General features: G+C 35.0%; 1 protein-coding gene across 1 annotated transcript in view; it reads right to left on the bottom strand.

Moving 5' to 3' along the window:
• The window catches only part of LOC131954210 (uncharacterized), a 30,705-nt gene extending 9,708 nt beyond the window's left edge, over window positions 1-20,997 (bottom strand). Inside the window, exons 1-16 of the mRNA XM_059317765.1 lie at window positions 20,850-20,997; window positions 11,165-11,250; window positions 10,088-10,721; window positions 9,657-9,757; window positions 9,306-9,464; window positions 8,666-8,709; window positions 5,811-5,963; window positions 4,595-4,797; window positions 3,653-3,808; window positions 2,857-2,945; window positions 2,402-2,572; window positions 1,840-2,106; window positions 1,257-1,476; window positions 721-893; window positions 335-485; window positions 49-125 (exon numbers count right to left, since the gene is read on the bottom strand). Coding sequence (XP_059173748.1) covers window positions 49-125; window positions 335-485; window positions 721-893; window positions 1,257-1,476; window positions 1,840-2,106; window positions 2,402-2,572; window positions 2,857-2,945; window positions 3,653-3,808; window positions 4,595-4,797; window positions 5,811-5,963; window positions 8,666-8,709; window positions 9,306-9,464; window positions 9,657-9,757; window positions 10,088-10,721; window positions 11,165-11,250; window positions 20,850-20,961 — 2,796 coding nt within the window. The 5' untranslated portion in view covers window positions 20,962-20,997. The remainder of the gene's footprint in view (window positions 1-48; window positions 126-334; window positions 486-720; window positions 894-1,256; window positions 1,477-1,839; window positions 2,107-2,401; window positions 2,573-2,856; window positions 2,946-3,652; window positions 3,809-4,594; window positions 4,798-5,810; window positions 5,964-8,665; window positions 8,710-9,305; window positions 9,465-9,656; window positions 9,758-10,087; window positions 10,722-11,164; window positions 11,251-20,849) is intronic.
• Between the last annotated feature and the right edge of the window lie 4,361 nt (window positions 20,998-25,358).

The following is a 25,358-nucleotide window of genomic DNA, read 5'->3' as shown; positions in this document are numbered from 1 at the left end:
GAATGTAGGCCAATTGTGATGGTGCTTTACAATAACTGAAGAGCTTACCGTTTTAAACAAGAAAGAAGAGCGACGTTTGATCAGCTCAGCGTCTTTTAAACTTGATCTTTCGCTTGTCTCGTTTTCTGTAAAATAATGTGTGATATCGACAATTATGGCCAATTAAGAATTTTATTAAATGCAATAATAATTATACAGATTTTAATTTGAAACCACACTTATACCATAAATGAACCATATTTTGAGAATTATTACTTTGAGCAGCTTCTACTGAGATACTTTAAAAGTGCTTGATTGTTTGATTAACTTAGTTGTTACTACACAATTCGTATACCTTTATTATTACCCAACATTTGCAATTGTTTTAGCACCTCCTCCATGGATGGTCTACGTGTTGGGTCTGTTCGTGTGCAGTCTTCTATCAGTTTGTGAAGTTCTTCTTTCAAGTTTGTTTCTTTGCACAGCTTAATACTGCCATCACATATCTGTTCAGTTAAGAGTTTAAAGCAATATATTACAATAATATCTGGGCTTTTTAATCGACATCTATGAAATAATTATTTTAAGCAGATTTAACTTTTACTTTAACTAAATTTTGGACTTGTTTCTAAAAACACGTATATATTGTTATAATATCTGTTTATTGTTGAAACACAGGACTATAATTTTGTAGATATGATTTTGTTAAAGTTATAATAAGTAAGTATACATTATTACAACCTTATTAGCGCATTCCTGATCATCCATTTGGATATGTGAGTACGGTAGAAGTCCATGGTTCAACACTTCATACATCAGATGTGCAAACATCCACACATCAGACATCTTGGAAACTTTAAACCGTTTCAAGGTCTCTGGTGCTGACCATCTGGTTGGTATTTTGCTGGCGTCACCTGTTTTAAAATACAGAGATCTTTCTTTGTTAAGAAAATGTTTAAAATGTGAACTATCATACTTGATTTTCAAGATTTATTATTTTAATGATTTAATGCAAACTGTTTTAGGTATGTATCACTACCGTGTAACATAACTATCATACAATTTATTAACACCAGGTTAATTAAAATAATTTTGTTTGCTTAGTTCCTTTCTGATCAAGATATAATAGAATCCATTTATTAGTTACTGCAAAGTTCTAAAGCAATACCCAGTAGAACGTTACTGCATTCAAAACAAAGAATCTGTTTGTTATCTTTTTGTATATATTAATCCTTGAATCGACTTAAGTTAATCCATGTTGTTACAAAAGAACCTACCAAGCAGTTTTTCCCCATCTCCCTGTACAAATGTGGCGATGTAAAAGCCCCCAAGTTTCACACCATCTGCACCAATGAACACACTGGCTGCCGTCAGATTGGCGTGCACGAAGTCTTTTGAGTGGCAGAAGGTCAAGGCTTCAGCCACATGGATCAGAATGTCCAGAAGATATTTGTCTGGGTAAGGGTTTCCATTTTCCATTTTATTTTTCAAACACTCCTGAAACAAAAGTACTAAATTGTTATACAGAAAAAACATTATAGTAAGTTTAATAAAAGATGATTGTTAAAGTTTTCCTTAAACGACGCCTAATAAAAACATCTATTGAGGTCACTATCGTGACCATGTAAGCCCTAAATATCCAGTCAATGTCAGAAATGATAAAGACCAGGAGCTTCACAAAGGGGAGGGGGAGGAGTGAATGGGGAGGGGGGGGGGGGCGACCGCACCAGGTGATATTCGACCTAGTGACGCCACTGATAAAGTTCACTCATATACTCTAGGTACAGCGGTGCCTGGATCTGCTGATGTGTCCGCCGCATCACCCGACATTTGTCATCAAAATCTAAATACAGTTCTCACCTGCAGATTTTTGTGATGTTCCGTGATGTAGAAGAGTGGAATATTTTTATCTTGACAAGCCAAGATTTTGATAATTTTCTCGTGTTGCAGCTTGCCCAAACAGAACATTTGGTTCTTGTGTTGTTGGGTGTTGTTGGACCTCCTGAAGTTGATACAGTCAGAACTCCTGTGGCACTCCTCGGTCAGTTTGTGGACGTGAATGTCAACTACTGTACTCAAATACTGACCAGTTAGATGGAACCATTCTCCACTCGCTGAAGCGGCCTCCTAAACAATAGGTAATGATTAATAAATAGATCGCTTTTAATGATTGTTTTTAAAGCCACAACAACGGTAGAATCTATATTGTGAATTTTTGCTGGAAGTACCGTGGTTCGGTCGGTAAAATTGATGAATGCTAATTCGTGAAGTATCTAGTTCGAATACTATGTTTTAGTAGCTATAATATTTAAATTGTTTATTACTTTATTTTGTAAGTGCAAAGCCTAAGGCTGTTAACTTTGCTATTTAAAAAGCTCCCCTAATTGGAAAAAAAAACATTTCTTAAAAAAAAAATCCTTGCCAAATTTTTCTTGTCCACAACTAGGAGTGGTGCTAGTGACTGCTCTATTTCTTGGACAAGGTAAGCAGGTAAACGTTCATTGTACAGCTGTTTTCTCTTGAACAGGTCGATGAGGTTTTTGCGTATGGCCGGTGTCACCCCAAACATGTGTGACACAAGAACCATCTCCACCTGTGTATAGTAAAAAGTGACCATAAAAACTTACTTAGCTAGTCTCACATCAAATAACATTTATTGATTTCACAGTTAGCCTGTTTCTTCAAAGACATATTCATTGTAACTTTGTAAACGATACAATAATTTATTACTGTGTAGGCGAGTATATGTTTACTAGGTGTGGACATTATAACTACTTCATATTTATTTTAAATTAATTAAAATATGTGTTATTCCAACAGTAACGGTTGGAGGAAAAACATCTGCGACTACTTACGTAAATAAAATAAAAAACTTACTTCTGGAGGCATGTTTTGCTGTGGCAGGATTTCTATCAAATTAACCACACGTTCACACAACGCACTTATGTCGCTCTCTGTTGTTTCTCCTTTGACATAAAAAGATATTAAATTTTCTTTTGTTTTAATAAGGTTTCTAATAAATAATAGAGCAAGTATTCCGATACCATAATCGCTTCATCTATCTATCTATATATAAAGCAATGTGTGTGTGTGTTTGTGTTTGTCTGTTTCTTTGTCTTTTATGCATTACTACACATCTCATCATTGCCGTGAAACTTTGGGAGGTTGTTCAGAATATTTCTGGGGAGGTTTCTGCGAAAAAAATTGTTTCGGCCCCCAAAGGCTCACATGGGCCGCTGAGGGCCATGTAATGCGTTTTATTTTAATAATCAGAAAAATTAACCAAGGTTAGATTATTAACTGGGATGTTTCTTTTTGTCCGTAAAAAAATCCAAACAGTTTCGTCACTTTGCGAATGATGCAATTAGCATCTATTTTTAGACGATCCAACCAGAAATTGAGTTCGATCATCTAATAATAGACCATTAGTAACGCTAACACAATGCATCAGTCACACTGATGCTTAAAACACGTCAAATAATTTTTTGAAGTGTTAAAGAAAAAATCCTGTTCATTTGTGTCCCTTTATCGAATGGCGCAATCTGCATCATTGTTAACAGGATGCTATTTGGCACTTAGGGTTTTAAAAAATGTTACAAAATGTCACTTTCTACTTAGATGACGTAACAAAGCTAGTCATTTATTGCAATTATTAACACATGCCATTTCCTACTTAGTTGACACAAAAAGTGAGCCAGTCCTCGGAATATCAAGTCCACCACAGATACTGCTAAAGATTTTTTTCTTGAATTTTTCACACATTCCTCTAGAAATGTAATCATTTCCAGATCCATGCTGTAGAAAAGCTGAAATGAAACAAATCCCATTGCTAATTATATTTAATTGGTGGTTGGTTTTATTGTTTTCCTATATTGTAGAAACAACGTAGTTAGCTTGTGTTAAGCATTACCGTCTAGTTTATCTACTGGATTAAATTCAACTGGGTGAAAACAGAAGTGTTGAGAGTTCATAGCGAAAAGGATTTTCCGCATCAGATACACGGAACGACTATTTCAGAATTGGATCGCTGCACATATCTAGTTAGTGTAGTACGCAAGGATGGAGCAGCAGATGAGGACATTAAAAGCCGCATCAGCAAGGCCAGGTACACATTCAACACCCTTCACACAACCTGCATGTCAAGAGCACTGTCTTCCAATTTAAAAAAGTGGAAGAGATAGTGTGTTCAGAACTAGGCCCAGCCGCCTTTACTTTCCCTAACTCATGTCCATAACTTGACTTTTTCTATTTTCAATAGATAAACGAAGTTTCACAAATAAGTAAAATATCTAATTCTCTGCATTCTTTCAAATTTTGAGTAATTTCCGTTGATTGGAAGTAGTAATTTACGCTATTTCCAATTTCTAAAAAAAAAAGCGTTTGAATTTATAAAGCACTAATAATATTCCGCATAATTATACACAGATTGTTTGACGTTCACTTAGTGCGCATTTTTTTCTATGAGATTCTATTCTATTTTTTTTTAAAGTGTTAGTAATTAAAAATGTATTAAAAATCATGTCTTTATCCCGAGTTGCCATCCCCCATAGTGTTATATAAGAATATTCGAGAAAGCTTAGGGGAGATCACTATCGGTTTATTTAAAAACAAAAACTTAGGCTTGCCTGTTTTAAAGAGAGTAAAACTGCTACGAATTGAGTAGACGATTTTTTGCTTGATAAGACGGTATCTTGTTCTTTGAAACTTTTATTAAAACATTGTCGAGAAATATTTTCAATTTCATTATGGTTTAATCTATCCAATGAAAAAAGACCTTCTTCAATAATGTTTGCAAGTTTTCTATTTTTTGCAAAACGCCTGAAAAAAATAAAATTTTTGACAATTACACTTATTGATACATGTGTGGACAGTTACTAATTTGTAGCATAAAAAACTTTACTTATTTAATGATAATTATTTTAACACATTTATCGTATTGCAATTTTATTTTTAAATTGTGTAAAAAGACGCATTTAATTATACAAATTGAGTAGAAATTTGCAAAAGGTAGCATCCTTAAATATATGACACGTTGATGATTTAAAGTTTGATGCATTATTCATCTAAATTTTCTGTCGGTTATAGCATTAATATGTCTGTTATTTGTATTATTTTCAAACAATATTGTCAAATAACAAAAGAATATGCTTGGCGGATCTTCTAATCCGAGATTATAAAGAATTTACATAAACAAGAGGCTTGAACTTTGTTTTATTTTTTTGTTCGTAGAAAAAGCAACCAAATACAAACTAATTAGTTAAAACAAAAACAAGTATAAATAAACAATGAATAATTCAGTTTTTTACTGAACTATTTCAGGTCTTACATTTTAATATAAATATTTGTTGCTTAGCAATGGAATAGGCTAACTTAGGATATACATTAATTTAAATTAAGATTTGGCGTAATTTTACTTTACCGTTAAGAATGGTCTCGCTTTAAGAGAAGTACGTAATGGGGAGTACGTAAGTTAAGTAAAACATATTTTTACCAAAGTTATATGTGTCGTCCTGGCTGAAACGATATCTTGCTAAGCAACATGTTATGTTAGGGGTACGGAACCCATTCAGTCATAATATTTTTACCCCCCCCCCCCCCCCCTTACATGGTTAGTGGTAAATCCCGGCGCACGGCAATGGTTCTGATTCTTTTTATTATTTTTTGTTTCTAATAGGTTTAGGTTCCAAAATTTGATCATTCTTCGTTGGGATAAATAAGACAGATTCTACAATTAGAGAATACGGAGAAATTCAAGTTTGCATTCATGAAGTCTATAAAAAAAAGATAACATTGTCCAATGCGAAATAATTTTAAAAATAAAAATGTAATACCTCATCTCTACACCAAAGATTCCATTTTCATCGTTGCGTTGCGTATCTTTAGCATAGGAAGCTGTCTCTATTTGTAGCATGCAGATAATGTTGAACCATCTACGAATCAAACATTCGAGTTTCTCGTTTACTTGTGGCTTGTTGAACTGTACCCTAGTCAAAAAAAATGTTTTTTTGTTTTGTTTTGGAGATCTTTTCAAGTTATTTACAACACAACTATAGTTTGAAATAATTTAGTGCATTTATAAGTTTGTTTTTATTTTTTTATACTTATTTTTATTTTCTCCTTTATGGTATGTAAACCACAGTACAACTATGAGAATAATTTGACACTTCAAATAATTACAGTGTTACCTCGAGATATGAATGTGATTCGTTTCGTAACATTGATCGTAAATCAAATTTGTTCGATCTCAAACCAATTTTCTCCATTTAAATTATATGCAATGCCATCAATACGTTCCAGACCCCAAAATTCTAACCTAGTTGTTTTGTTTACGTATTATTTAATAAAAAAAAATCTATTTATATTTAACAAATGCTCTATAAAGCACGATAAAGGAAAACGTTAAGAAATAAACTTGTACATTCCATGGAACTCAGACTTGGGGTTACTGAAGATGCTGCCAGAGTTGCATGATGGAAGAGATATGCGGAGAACATTTATTTTGCTCTCCTATGTTAATGCTAAATTCGTTCGATCACTTTAATTCACTTACTCGTTACACTCTTAATGTTACAATTAATCTCTAAACTAAATGGAACTGTAATGAACATGATTGAACGTAAATGCTACTAGATAATTTATTATTACTTTTACTTAATTTTCGAAACTGTTAAGCAGGTTTATTTATTCCTCCCTTTCAGAATGTTAGTAAAAAAGTCAGACTGCGAGGTTCGATCAGTTGCAACGTTATCGGTGTGTTACGATCAGTTGCAACGTTATCGGTGTGTTTCGATCAGTAATCAGTTGCAACGTTATCGGTGTGTTTCGCCTCCATGAGCTGTTAAACCCGCGTATCCAGTTTTATATTATTAACTTCTACACCTCTTCTATCAGATGTTGGTAAACAACATTTGTGCACTTGCACAACTAACTGATCGAGTGACTTGTACCATCTAGTGATTGTCTTTTTGCTATTGGATATTATGCTAATCTTTCAAATTAAATTTTATGAACCATTTAAATGGTTAAATGAAAATTATCTAGGGAAATGCACTTATCTGCAAAGAAACATCTCAGCCAAACCAGCCAAGGGAAGGGGCAACTACTGATATCAGAGCATATAATAATCACTTTTTATCTGTATTATCTACCTTTTGTTTGCGAACGAATAGGCGCTAAGATTTGCATAGTCGAAAGTATGTTTTTTAGTGGCTACTTGTAATTTAAATAAGATACAGTGTTGTTAATACTAGACTCTCTATGTGTTTTAAATTCAATAGTTGACTTGTCTAAAATAAAATATTCATATAAACAGTAATATGTTAATGTTAGATTATAATGGTATACTGTTAAGTCGGTGAGTGATATGGGCTTGAGGTTCTCAGAAAATTCTAGACGTTATTTGTTATTCGCGAAAACCAATGATAGAATAAAATACTAATTAAGATTACATGAAAATCTCTCAAAAGTGAGTGATATCTACGTATGTAATACTTATATATAAAATATCGTCCACCAAACCGAAAAGGCACTCAAGTTGACGTGCTGACACACATATACACATACAGACAGGAGCGCAAAACTTTATTTTTTTCCGAATCAAGAAGGCGTAAAACGACGAGATTAGCAAAAATCGTGTTTCATTTGTTTGAACGATTACAATTCTTCCACACTTGGTCCATGTACAAAAAGGTATAACGGCGTGATCTCTAGAGCTCTAAATATAATCACAAAAACGAAAGAAGAAAAAATAGTACATGTTAACTTCTAGCAGAATTAAAATAATAATATGTAGAAATTCAAACGATAGATTGATGGATACATTACATGCTAGTTTTTTAAGTTTAAAGAAAGTGAGATTTTCTCAGAAAATATTGTTATTAATGTTAATACATAAAAATATTATCAAACGTCTATTGCAAAATGTTTTTGATTAATTGTCAAAAAATATTTTGCTAATTGCAAAATTATGTTTCTGATTAATTGTCAAAAAACATTTTACTAATTGCAAAATGTTTCTGATTAATCGTCAAAAGATATTTTACTAATTGCAAAATTATGTTTCTGATTAATTGTCAAAAAAAATTTACTAATTGCAAAATGTTTCTGATTAATTATAAAAAAATATTTTACTAATTGCAAAATTATGTTTCTGATCAATTGTCAAAAAACATTTTACTAATTGCAAAATGTTTCTGATTGATTGTCAAAAATATTTTACTAATTGCAAAATTATGTTTCTGATTAATTGTCAAAAATATTTTACTAATTGCAAAATTATGTTTCTGATTAATTGTCAAAATTTTTTTACTAATTCCAAAATGTTTCTGATTAATTGTCAAAAAAACATTTTACTAATTCCAAAATGTTTCTGATTAATTGTCAAAAAAACATTTTACTAATTGCAAAATGTTTCTGATTAATTGTCAAAAAACATTTTACTAATTGCAAAATGTTTCTGATTAATTGTCAAAAAACATTTTACTAATTTCAAAGTTAGTTCAAGGTCATGCTTGTCATATTTATCCTCAGTTGTAACTGATTACTTAGTATGTGCCAGTGCCAGGAGTATATGTAATCTTTGACCAAGTCAGTTAGTAAAAAGTATATCGATATGAGATTATCATGTACATAGCATAGTATACATTTTCAGCGTGTGTAAATAAATGCAAAGGGTCTATGATAATACCTTAATTCATAAAATGATTTTGCCAACAACTGCTGAGTGCGATCCTAAAATGTTTTAAGACACGTAAAAATTATTAAGCTATATTATAATTTAATAGTTTTTTTTTTTTGTCATTGTCCAATTAATTAATTTGTAATACAAAACTAATTAAATTATAAAGAATATTACAATTTCAAGACTGTTATTTATTCTTTGAATTAAAAACATCACATCTGTGTAATATAACAATTTTTGGCACAGCCAGAAGCACAGATCTATATTTTCGGATCTTAACCAGTAGGTTTTTCAAAAAAAGTTTATAGTAGCGATCCCGTCCCGCGCTCTGCTACGGGCTGATGCAAAACTTTAAGAAGATTATCAATGTCTTTTTAGACGCGTGATCTTGTTTTCTAAAACTTAATTTTTTAAATGTACAGAAAGCAGGCGCTATATTGCTTGGATCTGATTTGTTATGGCGCTGGTTTCTCTACGCTACCGCCCAGACGCCCAATAAAATTCTTGAGTCACCCTCCGCAGTAGTGAGGTAGGCCCTTTTAACCTTTGGCGACTGCCCATGTGTAAGAGGCTTCGTGTGGCGGTCAGAAGAGCCACAAATATTCACAATAATTCACCAAGAAGGAATGAAAAGCTAGGGACTTACCAACATATCAATGTCAACTTTGTGCTGTGTGATTCGCCCTTTGAAGAGGAGAAGCTCGAGTGTATCAAGAGCTCTACTCTGTATCAGGACATTCCCAGTGTTGGCGGCAATTAGAGCAATACAGTCAGTGGAGCAGTGTTGGCTTAACGCAGGTAACATCTGGGTTTTAACATAAATTAGAGCAATACAGTCAGTAGAATAGTGTTGGTTAAACGCAGGTAATATCTGGGTTTAACATCAGTAGTGGGGCTTATCTGCACAAGATCCCATTTAGCTAAAATAAGTATTCAGTTGTTTTTTTTAAATTCAAATTGACTTAAAATTACAAACACGTCTAAAATATAGTCTTACCTTCTGCACTACAAACATGGCATTTATTTTCAGGCTTTCTTGGTCAGTTTCTATCTTTTTTACAGCGCCAGCCAGTTCGGACATTGTAGTGATTCTGGAAACTTTAAATATAGTTTTTATAAATTAAAATCTTTCATATTAAGATTACAACATTCATGTGACAGTTATAATACTATAACAGTAGTGAAACAACGTGATTATTCGAAATGTAATTTTAAATAGTTGGAGATGATTTAGCAAGTACGCCTAGTATTTTATGAACGTGTTAAAGTGATCATTATGTTAGATCTATATGGAATCGACTACATTTCAAGTTTTAGCAATGGACTGTCTGATATCATTAATTGGATATCCCTACATAGATCTACTTCCAAGCATGACAATACAATGGCTTAACGTACGCATCTATTTATATTACTTAATCAACATACAATCAAACATGTTTGTCCGGGAGTCGAGCCTAGCCACAGTTTTGTTTTTGTTCGCAATGTTGCCTTTATAATGGACCAGACAACCGGCATTCATCTCCTTTTGGTGTACTAAGCACAAATCTCCAAACTTCAGCGAAATTTTAATGTCCTTGTACTGTGAAATCTGTGTGACAAAGTTATCTGTGACTTTTGGAGTTTTCAGAGAATTTGGTCTGAAAAATCTCAGGCTATGTGTGAAGTCTGGACTTTTATTCTCTGCCAGGTCAGCTACGTTTGGAACAATTGCCTGATTTGAATGTTGAGTTGTTTTCTCGGGTCTTCCGTCTGTCATTAGGCGTACGTCATTGCTGGAATTTTGAGTAGATGGAAGGGTTATTGCTTGGTGGACTCCGTGCCCCAATGAGATGACAGATGCAACATTACTGTGATGGGTATCCGTTGTTTGCCCACTGTTGACCAGAAAGTTGTTTAAAAACTCAGCGATGTTGCTGTCATTGGTTGCAGGGCAGATGGTGAGTTCATTGAAAAACTCCTCAAACTCAGATCCACCAGTTTCTGTTGTGTTTCCGTAATGGACGCAGTAAAGTTTGTCATCGTTGTCTAGGAGGTACTGGTCTAAACTGTGAAACTTTATCTGAAAATTAAACGTGTCTGTTTTGTCAAATGTACAAGTTTAAAACAAAGATTTGAGAAGCATAGCCTGTCACGTAACATAGTGCAACATAACCCAATCTCAGGGGCCTTTGCTTGTCTTAAATATTGAAATAAAAATGTATTATATGTTTGTCACATTGAAGTGCTTTTTTTATGCAATTCACATCACTATATTGCAACGGGCCATTGGTAGAGTGCTATTTTTAGACAGACTCAAATATTCAGTTTCCAATCTACTTATCTACTTAGTCCATATATATATATATATATATATATATATATATATATATATATATATATATATTTATTTATTTATTTATTTATAATAAATATACACGTACACGTACATATCCTGAGAGCTATAGGTATCATCCTTGTAAAGGCTAATGTTGATAATGAACATCTATTAGAAAGTAAAGTTACCTTGTTGTAAAATGCTGGGCACTTGTGCAGCACAATACATCGACAAGCATCGAACTGCTTTTTAAAGCTATGGGCATACCGCCCTCCTGTCGTTTTAAAAATTGAGTTGTATAACAAGTAAAATATCACGAATACAGAAGATGCAGCAAAAACAATAAATTAACATATGTAAATTAACATATCACTTCCATACATTGCACCATTCTAAAAATGTATCTATTACTTTCTTCAATCTTTTTTGAAACATTGCTAACATGACTTTTTAAAAAGAAGTTAGTAAACTTAAACAAAAAATAAAAATGTAATTCTAACAGTAAGTGTAAATAGTTTTCAAATAGTAATACATACAGTTGAAATTGTACGCTAGACTTTATATTATAAACTCTCCCCCACCGATTCCTACAAGAATGCTAATCTCATTTTGTAATCAGTTTTAAACCTACCCAACACTAAGACATGCAGTGCTAATTTAATTAAGTGCTAATGTAAACAAAAACAGAGCGGCACGAAGTCATACAGCAGTTTCAGTTAACCTAAATTTATTAAGGGGATATGCTGAGTTTATTTGTATTTTTTTTCAATTTAAGATCTAAAGCGTTTTGAATATGTTTTTGTTATGCACATGACATTTAGTAGTAAAAAGCAAAAACAGGGTCGAAAACAATTTTGGTTGTCATGGAAACCCGAAAAAAACTCCGCCATTTTGAAGTTTTTGGTACTTTTAAAAATGTTAAGGCTTTTTTTTTATTTATGCACTAATAGTAATCTAAATTTATACTGCTTATATTTCAGTGTATATTAAAACTTTTGTAACGACAACTTTTTGAAATATTAACTCATAAGAAAATATCGTACCCTTTTCAGTATTCGAAAGTTTCAAATTGTTCATGTTATTTACCGTAAACTTTTGACAAAAGCTTTATTTTGCATGAAGAGCGATTACTGAAAATATGGTGGCATCTATATATATAAAGCAAAGTGGTCGGGTGCCCGATAGGGCACTTCCCGGCGCCGCAGGCGCGTCAAATTTGGCACGATGTTGCCTTGGGGCGATAGAACACGAGGGCCGGTGACGGTTTGGCAAAAAGTCTACGGAGAGGGGGTCAAAACTGACCTCGACTGACCGGCGCCTTATATGGGCTATATTACGAAAAAAAAATTCCTGCGACGACCCCCCTTGATATTTTGTGTGGTGGTAGAAGAACACCTAGGGGTGTCATAAAAAACTCGGCATATCTGGGAAAACTTCGTAAAGCGGTCAAAACTGACCAGTTGTATTTCCCTATATAATCTTTGTATTTTATGGGAAAAACAGAAGGTCATTTCAACGCAGACTTTAGGGTACTTAAGCTCAGTATATCTGGCTAATTTTTTGCATGCTCCTAGGTCAATGGCTTGACCTTTAGGGAAAACTGTCGGTTACACTCAAAGCCCTCGACGAGGGCTAAAAAGTGACCGCGAGTGAAATTCTCTTTATATGAGCTCTATTACGAAAAAAATTTTCCTCCGACGACCCCCCTTGATATTTTGTGAGGTGGTAGAAGAACACCTAGGGGTGTCATAAAAAACTCGGCATATCTGGGAAAACTTCGTAAAGCGGTCAAAACTGACCAGTTGTATTTCCCTATATAATCTTTGTATTTTATGGGAAAAACAGAAGGTCATTTCAACGCAGACTTTAGGGTACTTAAGCTCAGTATATCTGGCTAATTTTTTGCATGCTCCTAGGTCAATGGCTTGACCTTTAGGGAAAACTGTCGGTTACACTCAAAGCCCTCGACGAGGGCTAAAAAGTGACCGCGAGTGAAATTCTCTTTATATGAGCTCTATTACGAAAAAAATTTTCCTCCGAAGACCCCCCTTGATATTTTGTGAGGTGGTAGAAGAACACCTAGGGGTGTCATAAAAAACTCGGCATATCTGGGAAAACTTCGTAAAGCGGTCAAAACTGACCAGTTGTATTTCCCTATATAATCTTTGTATTTTATGGGAAAAACAGAAGGTCATTTCAACGCAGACTTTAGGGTACTTAAGCTCAGTATATCTGGCTAATTTTTTGCATGCTCCTAGGTCAATGGCTTGAAATTTAGGGAAAACTGTCGGTTACACTCAAAGCCCTCGACGAGGGCTACAAAGTGACCGCGAGTGAAATTCTCTTTATATGAGCTCTATTACAAAAAAAAATTTCCTCCGACGACCCCCCTTGATATTTTGTGAGGTGGTAGAAGAACACCTAGGGGTGTCATAAAAAACTCGGCATATCTGGGATAACTTCGTAAAGCGGTCAAAACTGACCAGTTGTATTTCCCTATATAATCTTTGTATTTTATGGGAAAAACAGAAGGTCATTTCAACGCAGACTTTAGGGTACTTAAGCTCAGTATATCTGGCTAATTTTTTGCATGCTCCTAGGTCAATGGCTTGAAATTTAGGGAAAACTGTCGGTTACACTCAAAGCCCTCGACGAAGGCTACAAAGTGACCGCGAGTGAAATTCTCTTTATATGAGCTCTATTACGAAAAAAAATTTCCTCCGACGACCCCCCCTTGATATTTTGTGAGGTGGTAGAAGAACACCTAGGGGTGTCATAAAAAACTCGGCATATCTGGGAAAACTTCGTAAAGCGGTCAAAACTGACCAGTTGTATTTCCCTATATAATCTTTGTATTTTAAGGGAAAAACAGAAGGTCATTTCAACGCAGACTTTAGGGTACTTAAGCTCAGTATATCTGGCTAAGTTTTTGCATGCTCCTAGGACAATGGCTTGACCTTTAGGGAAAACTGTCGGTTACACTCAAAGCCCTCGACGAGGGCTAAAAAGTGACCGCGAGTGAAATTCTCTTTATATGAGCTCTATTACGAAAAAAAAATTCCTCCGACGACCCCCCTTGATATTTTGTGAGGTGGTAGAAGAACACCTAGGGGTGTCATAAAAAACTCGGCATATCTGGGAAAACTTCGTAAAGCGGTCAAAACTGACCAGTTGTATTTCCCTATATAATCTTTGTATTTTATGGGAAAAACAGAGGGTCATTTCAACGCAGACTTTAGGGTACTTAAGCTCAGTATATCTGGCTAAGTTTTTGCATGCTCCTAGGACAATGGCTTGACCTTTAGGGAAAACTGTCGGTTACACTCAAAACCCTCGACGAGGGCTAAAAAGTGACCGCGAGTGAAATTCTCTTTATATGAGCTCTATTACGAAAAAAAAATTCCTCCGACGACCCCCCTTGATATTTTGTGAGGTGGTAGAAGAACACCTTGGGGTGTCACAAAAAACTCGGCATATCTGGGAAAACTTCGTAAAGCGGTCAAAACTGACCAGTTGTATTTCCCTATATAATCTTTGTATTTTATGGGAAAAACAGAAGGTCATTTCAACGCAGACTTTAGGGTACTTAAGCTCAGTATATCTGGCTAATTTTTTGCATGCTCCTAGGTCAATGGCTTGACCTTTAGGGAAAACTGTCGGTTACACTCAAAGCCCTCGACGAGGGCTAAAAAGTGACCGCGAGTGAAATTCTCTTTATATGAGCTCTATTACGAAAAAAAATTTCCTCCGACGACCCCCCTTGATATTTTGTGAGGTGGTAGAAGAACACCTAGGGGTGTCATAAAAAACTCGGCATATCTGGAAAAACTTCGTAAAGCGGTCAAAACTGACCAGTTGTATTTCCCTAAATAATCTTTGTATTTTATGGGAAAAACAGAAGGTCATTTCAACGCAGACTTTAGGGTACTTAAGCTCAGTATATCTGGCTAATTTTTTGCATGCTCCTAGGTCAATGGCTTGACCTTTAGGGAAAACTGTCGGTTACACTCAAAGCCCTCGACGAGGGCTAAAAAGTGACCGCGAGTGAAATTCTCTTTATATGAGCTCTATTACAAAAAAAAATTTCCTCCGACGACCCCCCTTGATATTTTGTGAGGTGGTAGAAGAACACCTAGGGGTGTCATAAAAAACTCGGCATATCTGGGAAAACTTCGTAAAGCGGTCAAAACTGACCAGTTGTATTTCCCTATATAATCTTTGTATTTTATGGGAAAAACAGAAGGTCATTTCAACGCAGACTTTAGGGTACTTAAGCTCAGTATATCTGGCTAATTTTTTGCATGCTCCTAGGTCAATGGCTTGACCTTTAGGGAAAACTGTCGGTTACACTCAAAGCCCTCGACGAGGGCTACAAAGTGACCGCGAGTGAAATTCTCTTTATATGAGCTCTATTACGAAAAAAAATTTCCTCCGACGACCCCCCTTGATATTTTGTGAGGTGGTAGAAGAACACCTAGGGGTGTCATAAAAAACTCGGCATATCTGGGAAAACTTCGTAAAGCGGTCAAAACTGACCAGTTGTATTTCCCTATATAATCTTTGTATTTTATGGGAAAAACAGAAGGTCATTTCAACGCAGACTTTAGGGTACTTAAGCTCAGTATATCTGACTAATTTTTTGCATGCTCCTAGGTCAATGGCTTGACCTTTAGGGAAAACTGTCGGTTACACTCAAAGCCCTCGACGAGGGCTAAAAAGTGACCGCGAGTGAAATTCTCTTTATATGAGCTCTATTACAAAAAAAAATTTCCTCCGACGACCCCCCTTGATATTTTGTGAGGTGGTAGAAGAACACCTAGGGGTGTCATAAAAAACTCGGCATATCTGGGAAAACTTCGTAAAGCGGTCAAAACTGACCAGTTGTATTTCCCTATATAATCTTTGTATTTTATGGGAAAAACAGAAGGTCATTTCAACGCAGACTTTAGGGTACTTAAGCTCAGTATATCTGGCTAATTTTTTGCATGCTCCTAGGTCAATGGCTTGACCTTTAGGGAAAACTGTCGGTTACACTCAAAGCCCTCGACGAGGGCTACAAAGTGACCGCGAGTGAAATTCTCTTTATATGAGCTCTATTACGAAAAAAAATTTCCTCCGACGACCCCCCTTGATATTTTGTGAGGTGGTAGAAGAACACCTAGGGGTGTCATAAAAAACTCGGCATATCTGGGAAAACTTCGTAAAGCGGTCAAAACTGACCAGTTGTATTTCCCTATATAATCTTTGTATTTTATGGGAAAAACAGAAGGTCATTTCAACGCAGACTTTAGGGTACTTAAGCTCAGTATATCTGGCTAATTTTTTGCATGCTCCTAGGTCAATGGCTTGAAATTTAGGGAAAACTGTCGGTTACACTCAAAGCCCTCGACGAGGGCTACAAAGTGACCGCGAGTGAAATTCTCTTTATATGAGCTCTATTACGAAAAAAAATTTCCTCCGACGACCCCCCTTGATATTTTGTGAGGTGGTAGAAGAACACCTAGGGGTGTCATAAAAAACTCGGCATATCTGGGAAAACTTCGTAAAGCGGTCAAAACTGACCAGTTGTATTTCCCTATATAATCTTTGTATTTTATGGGAAAAACAGAAGGTCATTTCAACGCAGACTTTAGGGTACTTAAGCTCAGTATATCTGGCTAATTTTTTGCATGCTCCTAGGTCAATGGCTTGACCTTTAGGGAAAACTGTCGGTTACACTCAAAGCCCTCGACGAGGGCTACAAAGTGACCGCGAGTGAAATTCTCTTTATATGAGCTCTATTACGAAAAAAAATTTCCTCCGACGACCCCCCTTGATATTTTGTGAGGTGGTAGAAGAACACCTAGGGGTGTCATAAAAAACTCGGCATATCTGGGAAAACTTCGTAAAGCGGTCAAAACTGACCAGTTGTATTTCCCTATATAATCTTTGTATTTTAAGGGAAAAACAGAAGGTCATTTCAACGCAGACTTTAGGGTACTTAAGCTCAGTATATCTGACTAAGTTTTTGCATGCTCCTAGGACAATGGCTTGACCTTTAGGGAAAACTGTCGGTTACACTCAAAGCCCTCGACGAGGGCTAAAAAGTGACCGCGAGTGAAATTCTCTTTATATGAGCTCTATTACAAAAAAAAATTTCCTCCGACGACCCACCTTGATATTTTGTGAGGTGGTAGAAGAACACCTAGGGGTGTCATAAAAAACTCGGCATATCTGGGAAAACTTCGTAAAGCGGTCAAAACTGACCAGTTGTATTTCCCTATATAATCTTTGTATTTTATGGGAAAAACAGAAGGTCATTTCAACGCAGACTTTAGGGTACTTAAGCTCAGTATATCTGGCTAATTTTTTGCATGCTCCTAGGTCAATGGCTTGACCTTTAGGGAAAACTGTCGGTTACACTCAAAGCCCTCGACGAGGGCTACAAAGTGACCGCGAGTGAAATTCTCTTTATATGAGCTCTATTACGAAAGAAAATTTCCTCCGACGACCCCCCTTGATATTTTGTGAGGTGGTAGAAGAACACCTAGGGGTGTCATAAAAAACTCGGCATATCTGGGAAAACTTCGTAAAGCGGTCAAAACTGACCAGTTGTATTTCCCTATATAATCTTTGTATTTTATGGGAAAAACAGAAGGTCATTTCAACGCAGACTTTAGGGTACTTAAGCTCAGTATATCTGGCTAATTTTTTGCATGCTCCTAGGTCAATGGCTTGACCTTTAGGGAAAACTGTCGGTTACACTCAAAGCCCTCGACGAGGGCTACAAAGTGACCGCGAGTGAAATTCTCTTTATATGAGCTCTATTACGAAAAAAAATTTCCTCCGACGACCCCCCTTGATATTTTGTGAGGTGGTAGAAGAACACCTAGGGGTGTCATAAAAAACTCGGCATATCTGGGAAAACTTCGTAAAGCGGTCAAAACTGACCAGTTGTATTTCCCTATATAATCTTTGTATTTTAAGGGAAAAACAGAAGGTCATTTCAACGCAGACTTTAGGGTACTTAAGCTCAGTATATCTGACTAAGTTTTTGCATGCTCCTAGGACAATGGCTTGACCTTTAGGGAAAACTGTCGGTTACACTCAAAGCCCTCGACGAGGGCTAAAAAGTGACCGCGAGTGAAATTCTCTTTATATGAGCTCTATTACGAAAAAAAAATTCCTCCGACGACCCCCCTTGATATTTTGTGAGGTGGTAGAAGAACACCTAGGGGTGTCATAAAAAACTCGGCATATCTGGGAAAACTTCGTAAAGCGGTCAAAACTGACCAGTTGTATTTCCCTATATAATCTTTGTATTTTATGGGAAAAACAGAGGGTCATTTCAACGCAGACTTTAGGGTACTTAAGCTCAGTATATCTGGCTAAGTTTTTGCATGCTCCTAGGACAATGGCTTGACCTTTAGGGAAAACTGTCGGTTACACTCAAAACCCTCGACGAGGGCTAAAAAGTGACCGCGAGTGAAATTCTCTTTTTATGAGCTCTATTACGAAAAAAAAATTCCTCCGACGACCCCCCTTGATATTTTGTGAGGTGGTAGAAGAACACCTTGGGGTGTCACAAAAAACTCGGCATATCTGGGAAAACTTCGTAAAGCGGTCAAAACTGACCAGTTGTATTTCCCTATATAATCTTTGTATTTTATGGGAAAAACAGAAGGTCATTTCAACGCAGACTTTAGGGTACTTAAGCTCAGTATATCTGGCTAATTTTTTGCATGCTCCTAGGTCAATGGCTTGACCTTTAGGGAAAACTGTCGGTTACACTCAAAGCCCTCGACGAGGGCTAAAAAGTGAACGCGAGTGAAATTCTCTTTATATGAGCTCTATTACGAAAAAAAATTTCCTCCGACGACCCCCCTTGATATTTTGTGAGGTGGTAGAAGAACACCTAGGGGTGTCATAAAAAACTCAGCATGTCCTGGAAAAATCGGGAACCGGGTCAAAACTGACCAGTCGTAATTCCCTATATAATCTTTGTATTTTATGGCAAAAACAGGGAAATTTTAACACAATTTTTAGGTTACTTAACGTCTGTACATCATGCTAAGTTTCTGCATACACTACTATAGATGACTATGCCGTATGGAAAAACTGTTGGTCAGACTCAAAGCCCTCGACGAGGGCTAAAAGATGATCGTGAGTGAAGTTCTCCTTATATGAGATATATTTATATAAATAAATTGACGAACGATCCCCTTAATATTATATGACGTCGTAGACCAACACTGGAGGGTAACAAAAAAATGTATTCCCGTCGGAAACAGCCATTATAGTCGTTAAATATGTTCATATACCGTAATTTCTTATATAAGCATAGCAACTTTTTGTAAAAAAATATGTAAACAAAGACATACGTCATACGTTCAGTTTTCAAGGGAAGTCACGTTTTTTAAATTATTATTTTTCAAATAATTGTATACTATTTTAAACAGAAACAGAAAATGACGAAGTATAGCATTTGTTGTAGTACAAAATTAAGTTGTTAATTCAGTTACGTATCCTAATTAAATTATCAAATAAATTTCAAAAGATAATGTAATATAAACTATTAGATATACTGTTCATTGAACCTGTGTAGTTCTAATTCCATTTTAGTTATACATTGCGTACTTTCCAATATTTCTCTGAGAACGGAATTTAAATAACAAACAAAAACATTTTTTCTAAAGTTAGCATTACTGTTTAAATTAAAGCACTCCTCACCCAATCCATCGCTAAATAATTAAGTATTCAAATTCTCAAATGTTTTTTAAAAACCTAAGCGAAGCTAGGCAGTATGCCTAGTTGTTTAATAAATAAAAAAATAGTAGGTTTTTTTTTTTGTGTTAAAAACCTGCGAACTGAGAAAAATAGCAAAAAGTAATGAAAAGTAGGTCACGAAAATACAATATCTGTTTAAAATGTAAAGCCTATTGTTAGCTTTTGATGTTTCCGAGATTACGGTAAGATTATCAAATGTATTAGAAATCAAGATTTTCAATAATGCCTAATACAATATGATGGCGGATATAAAAATTGGAATTTTAAAAACTTAAATTTTTTTCTTATTTGAGTTAATATTTTCTGAATAAAAAAATTCATAAAAAACGTTTTAATAACAAGCTTTTATGTAATGATGCACTAAAAAGTAGAAAATAAATTATAGACTACTATTTAAATAACTATAAAGAAAAGCGTGGGTCACTTTAGTATCTATTGGATACCTTTACTAATGTTAAGGAAGACACCCACGCTTTTCTTTATAGTTATTTAAATAGTAGTCTATAATTTATTTTCTACTTTTTAGTGCATCATTACATAAAAGCTTGTTATTAAAACGTTTTTTATGAATTTTTTTTCAGTACTTTACATGTTTTATTTACAATAGAGTTACATGACTAAAAACCATTGCGCGCCTACTGAACATCATGTTCAGTAGGCGCGCAATGGTTTTTGAACGCAGCCATTACGTGATGGCGCAGCTATTGAAGGTGATGACGCGTGTGGTGTGGTTGGCTAGACATGCCTACTAATTCGGTCCAAATTTTTATTAATTCATAAAAAATTAATTAGGCATCCAATTAAGTCAAATTTAGTTTCAGATTGCATTGTCTTCATGTCTTGACCCACGTGTCAAATGTGAATCGTATCGGTCAAGTAGAAGTTTCCGAATTTTCACTCCTGCGTTTCGATCTAGACTGACGACAGATAGACTGTCGACGACAGAGGAAGTGAGTTAAATAAAAGCTTGTAATAAAAAAAATGGACAAAGTATCCAAAAGTGCAGGAAACCCATTATGACGAACCCCCTCCCCCCCCCCCCCCCCCCCAGAAATGATTTTTTTACTAAGCATATCCGTTTAAAGTCATGTAACAATTTCAGCTTACCTATTTGATTAGGTGCGACCACGTGACCCAGTGTTCTAGAAGCTTCCACAAGTCTCCTCCTGCCCTCCACACAGACTTCATTCTCGCAGGCTGGGATAAATATTCCCGCCATTTGTTGCAGAAGATTTTCTGAGTGAACAGCAAAAGTAATCTCATGAATCTTTTGCACTATGTGACAAGAGTCGCGGGCTAACAAAAGAATGAGAAATAGACGATTTATTGAGGAAATTATGAAGCTTGTACAAAAACTAAAGATAAACATTAATATAAATATATATTATTTATTAAATTTATATACAAATATTCATAACTGTATTATAATAAAAAAACGGCTATAAACACACAGACATTCACACACATACACACACAAATACATATATATATATATATATATATATATATATATATATAAATTATATATATATATATATATATATATATATATATATATATATATATATATATATATATATATATATATATATATATATATATATATATATATATATATATATATATATATATATATATATATATATAATTATGTATTATATTATGTTTTATGTCTTGTTGAGCCAGCTAAAACACCGATCAAAAATACACAGCCACTCTCCCAATCTCTCTCTCTCACTGTCTCTCTCTCTCTCTCTCTCTCTCTCTCTCTCTCACTGCTTACATTTTTAAACGACCATCGTTAGTAAATATAAACAAAGGCATCTGTGGCTGGTTTTTTAATTTGTCTTATTTGAATATTGCGGTCAATGTTAGAGTAGTGGGGCAATATTTTGGGAGACATTTTTATTTTTTTTGTTTTCATGTTATGTTTGACGTACGTTTTTGTATTATTTTATTATTGCTAGTAAAAGGTCATTATTATCATTGTTCTGTTTAGTTAGTGGTTGTGTTAGATTTAGTTAGGAACTATTTCTTTGAGTGTAGTGAGACAGTTGGGTGAACGTCTGTAGTAATAAGACAGCATGATGTATGTCTTTACTGTGTACGACTTCGACAAGAATGTGTAAGGCGATTGACATTGTGCCGTTCCAGAGTAGATTAACAGACCTGAATTTAATTCACAATTATTATTGTTAGCTAATCTGTTCTGCTGAGTTTGCTACTTGTACTGGTATTTTACCCTAACTTTGTTGTTTGTGAGTATAAGGCATGCTGGTACTCTCCTGTGGCTACTTGGTACGATTGAGTTAGGTATGTTATAAGAACTGATTTTGGTAGTCATCTTCATCATCATCATCACTTCCCGTTTGTGCCCAAGAAACATGGGGCAGATGAAGTAGAGTTCATCTGTTTCAATGAATTAAGCCTATGATGGGATAGTGTGGTCAGCACTATGCCCAGCCCCTTCGTTTCCCTAACGTAAGTTAGATTCCCATCAGAGCTGGGTGGACTCAGGAATGTTGTACTGATTTGAATCAGGATTCGAACTCGAGACTCTCGGATTAGCAGTCTAACTCTCTACAGCTATGCAACGGTAGTAATGTGGTGCATTCTTTTACTCTGTGGGGATGTGATGTCTGTTATGTAGGTGTAGGTATAGGCGCTGATGTAGATGTAGATGTAGATATAGATTGATATAAATATAGATCGATGTGCATACTTTTTATATTTCTTAATAGCAGCTTCACATAATAACTTTAAAGTATATCAAAATTATCTTTGAGCATTAACTGTTTTACATATTCTATTGTGTTTTTTGCAATATTATTCAACAAAACATCTCATTTTATTTTTAACAAAAGCGAAATTATAACAAAATTGATTGTTTAGGCACTTAGTATATTTTCCTAATCTAAATTAGCAACATCGATCTGAATTTTTTTAAAAAAATCTCATCATTGAAGATAAAAATACGGATATTTTTTAAGGATAAATACTTGCCAAGTTTTTTAATGCATGATCGTCGTTTTCTTAAGGCTAACAGCTACGACGTTTCCTCAATTATTGGTTCCTTTAGAATCCAGTTAATTATGGGTCACTTCATCCAGCGGTTTAACTTGAGTCGTTTTGATCCAGCGGTTTAACTTGAGTAGTTTTGATCACTGGTTTAACTTGAGATGTTTTGATCCACCGGTTTAACTGAGACCCATCAGTTTAACTTGAGCCACTGAGACACAGAGCTTATTGTAAAATCTCCGAGGTCCAAGTTTCTCTGTCAGCACCAAGGTTTTTGTTTCCAGCGCTCACTAGAATTCACGGCTTATAACGGATGTTGACATGTATTTTACCCGTCAGAAACTGTCAAAAAACAGGATTACGTGTCCAACAAATATTACAATTATAGTCCAGTTTGTTTGGGAATTACATTATACTTTGAGTTATCTTTAGAAATCAAAAATAGTAAGCAAACGTAAGCAGATAAGGAACTATGTTTTAGGGTATTACCCCAGGAGAAACATGTAGGTTCTATAAATGTAAGCCAAAGTACGTTTAAGTGGGGGGGGGGGGGTCGAGATAACGTAAACAAAGACGGAGAAAAAACAGAGACCGAGAGATTAAGATTGAGGAAGTGAATAAGAAGTTTTAAAAAGACGAAAATAAATACGAGTTGTTAGTCATCGTTGAGAGGACATAACCGTTTAAAAATATATGACGTGATCTGACTGAAATGTAGGCCCTGCGTGTCCGAATCAAATGTTTTTACAAGACTTTATTTAGTTCGCAACGTCTGTTTGTTTGTTTCTTTGTTTGTTGGTTTGTGGGTTTTTGGCAAATCTTGTAACTCAATTTTTAACCCACTTCTAATAAAAAATTTCGTTCAAGTATACAAGTCTATCTATCTTTAATTTAATTGGATGTTTAATTGGTAAATAAAAAATAAATTAAATGGATTCATAACTTAGAGTAGATAACAAAATAAAATCACTCGCTAGATTACTTTAGTCAATAACAGAACGGGAGATAACTAGCTAGACGCGATCACTCTAACAATCTGGTTAGCCGTTGTACAGTCGATCTAGTGAATGCTATTAGGGGCAGATAATACAGTTTTTAAACTATTTAAAACTTAGGGGAGGTAAGAAAATTAAGACCTTGCTGTCGTCTGTAAAAAAAAAAATGGTCAAGTACGCTGTCTTCACTGGACAGCTAATCGTCTATCAGATATCGCGAGCTACTGAAGGTGTTTTAAAGCAGATATTTTTTAGTCATTTCGACTTCATAAATAAAGAAAGACTGCTATAGATATAGATGTTTTAAGAGAAAGAATGTTTGATTTGATGTGTCTCATTGTAATCAAGATAACTTTTCCGGTTGCTTAAAAATTTTGTAATATACTTTACTTTGATCCCAAATTTATTTCAGCTCTACTTAAAAGCCCAACCCCCTCAGCCCACCACGCCGATGAAAAAAAAACCTTGAATAATCATTTAATTACACATCTGCATTTTCAGGTTTTAAAAATAAAATTGTAATTAGACGTTTTGTATTAGATCTATGTATAAGTAAACCATATTAAATGAATGAAAGTAGGCTATAAGTAAGAAAGAAGTATTAGTATTGTAAATCTGTATCAGTCCTCACAGACCGATGATGAAAACTGTAATACTAAAGCGAACACACAACTGACGCTGTAAATTACATGTCTGAGGCGGGAAAAAAAAGTTCATATTTTAGGGACAAAAGCTTTTTTATTAAAGAAAGTAAATTATTTTTATTTTCTTCTTGTCTGTGCAGTTAAAAGCTTGTTACCATAAATGTTCTTTATAATTGTTTTATTTTTACTGATGTGAGCGAAATGTAGCCGGTGTATCTTTTGTGGGGTAGTCTTAGATTTCCATGGGACACTCAGTCTAATGAGAGATGTCCGTATTTTCTTATACCGCCCAGTTAGTTGACAACTAGAGGTTACATGTAGTGTTGGAGGTATAGACCTAACGAATGTATAATGTACGGTAAACTAAATGTGCATTTAGACTACTGCTACATGTTGCTGGCTAGAGAATTTTTGTTAGGGTTTATCTAGTTCTATAGCCATTTAAAGATGTTTAATCTCCATTCAACGCACCTTGATTATACAAAGTGTTTAAATGACTACGTAAAGAAAAAACTGAGATTCATTTTATAAAAATCTGAGATAAAATGGTGTTTTCTTTTGATTCATAAAAATATGTTTTTACACTTTTAATAATTCAACTACAAATTTATAATGTATGTCTACTTGGTAATATATAATATAAAAAATAATTATGCTTGGAGTTGTGTTATCATAATGGCAAACTTATTAGCATCGTCTACTTGGTAATATATAATTTTAAACCTTTATCGGCCAAGGGGCTTCGGGCATTCGTCTCATTCGGAAACAGAGTTTCTTCCAGGCATCTCTTCGGGGGGGCGAAGCCCCCCCGAAAAATTTTTACCGCCCCCCCGAACAAAATGAAATTTATATAATTTATATAGAAAATATATACTTTTAACAGTGTCCGCCCCCCCGAAGAAAGTTTACCGCCCCCCCGAAGATTTCAAGTGCCCCCCCGGAGAAAAAAGTCTGGAAGA

The sequence above is a fragment of the Physella acuta genome, unplaced genomic scaffold (genome assembly GCF_028476545.2).
Source record: "Physella acuta isolate Inbredline_101_S28 unplaced genomic scaffold, ASM2847654v3 ptg000979l, whole genome shotgun sequence".
Taxonomy (NCBI): domain Eukaryota; kingdom Metazoa; phylum Mollusca; class Gastropoda; family Physidae; genus Physella; species Physella acuta.
Note: the sequence above shows the minus strand (reverse complement) of the source record. Positions and strands in the feature narration are given on the sequence as shown.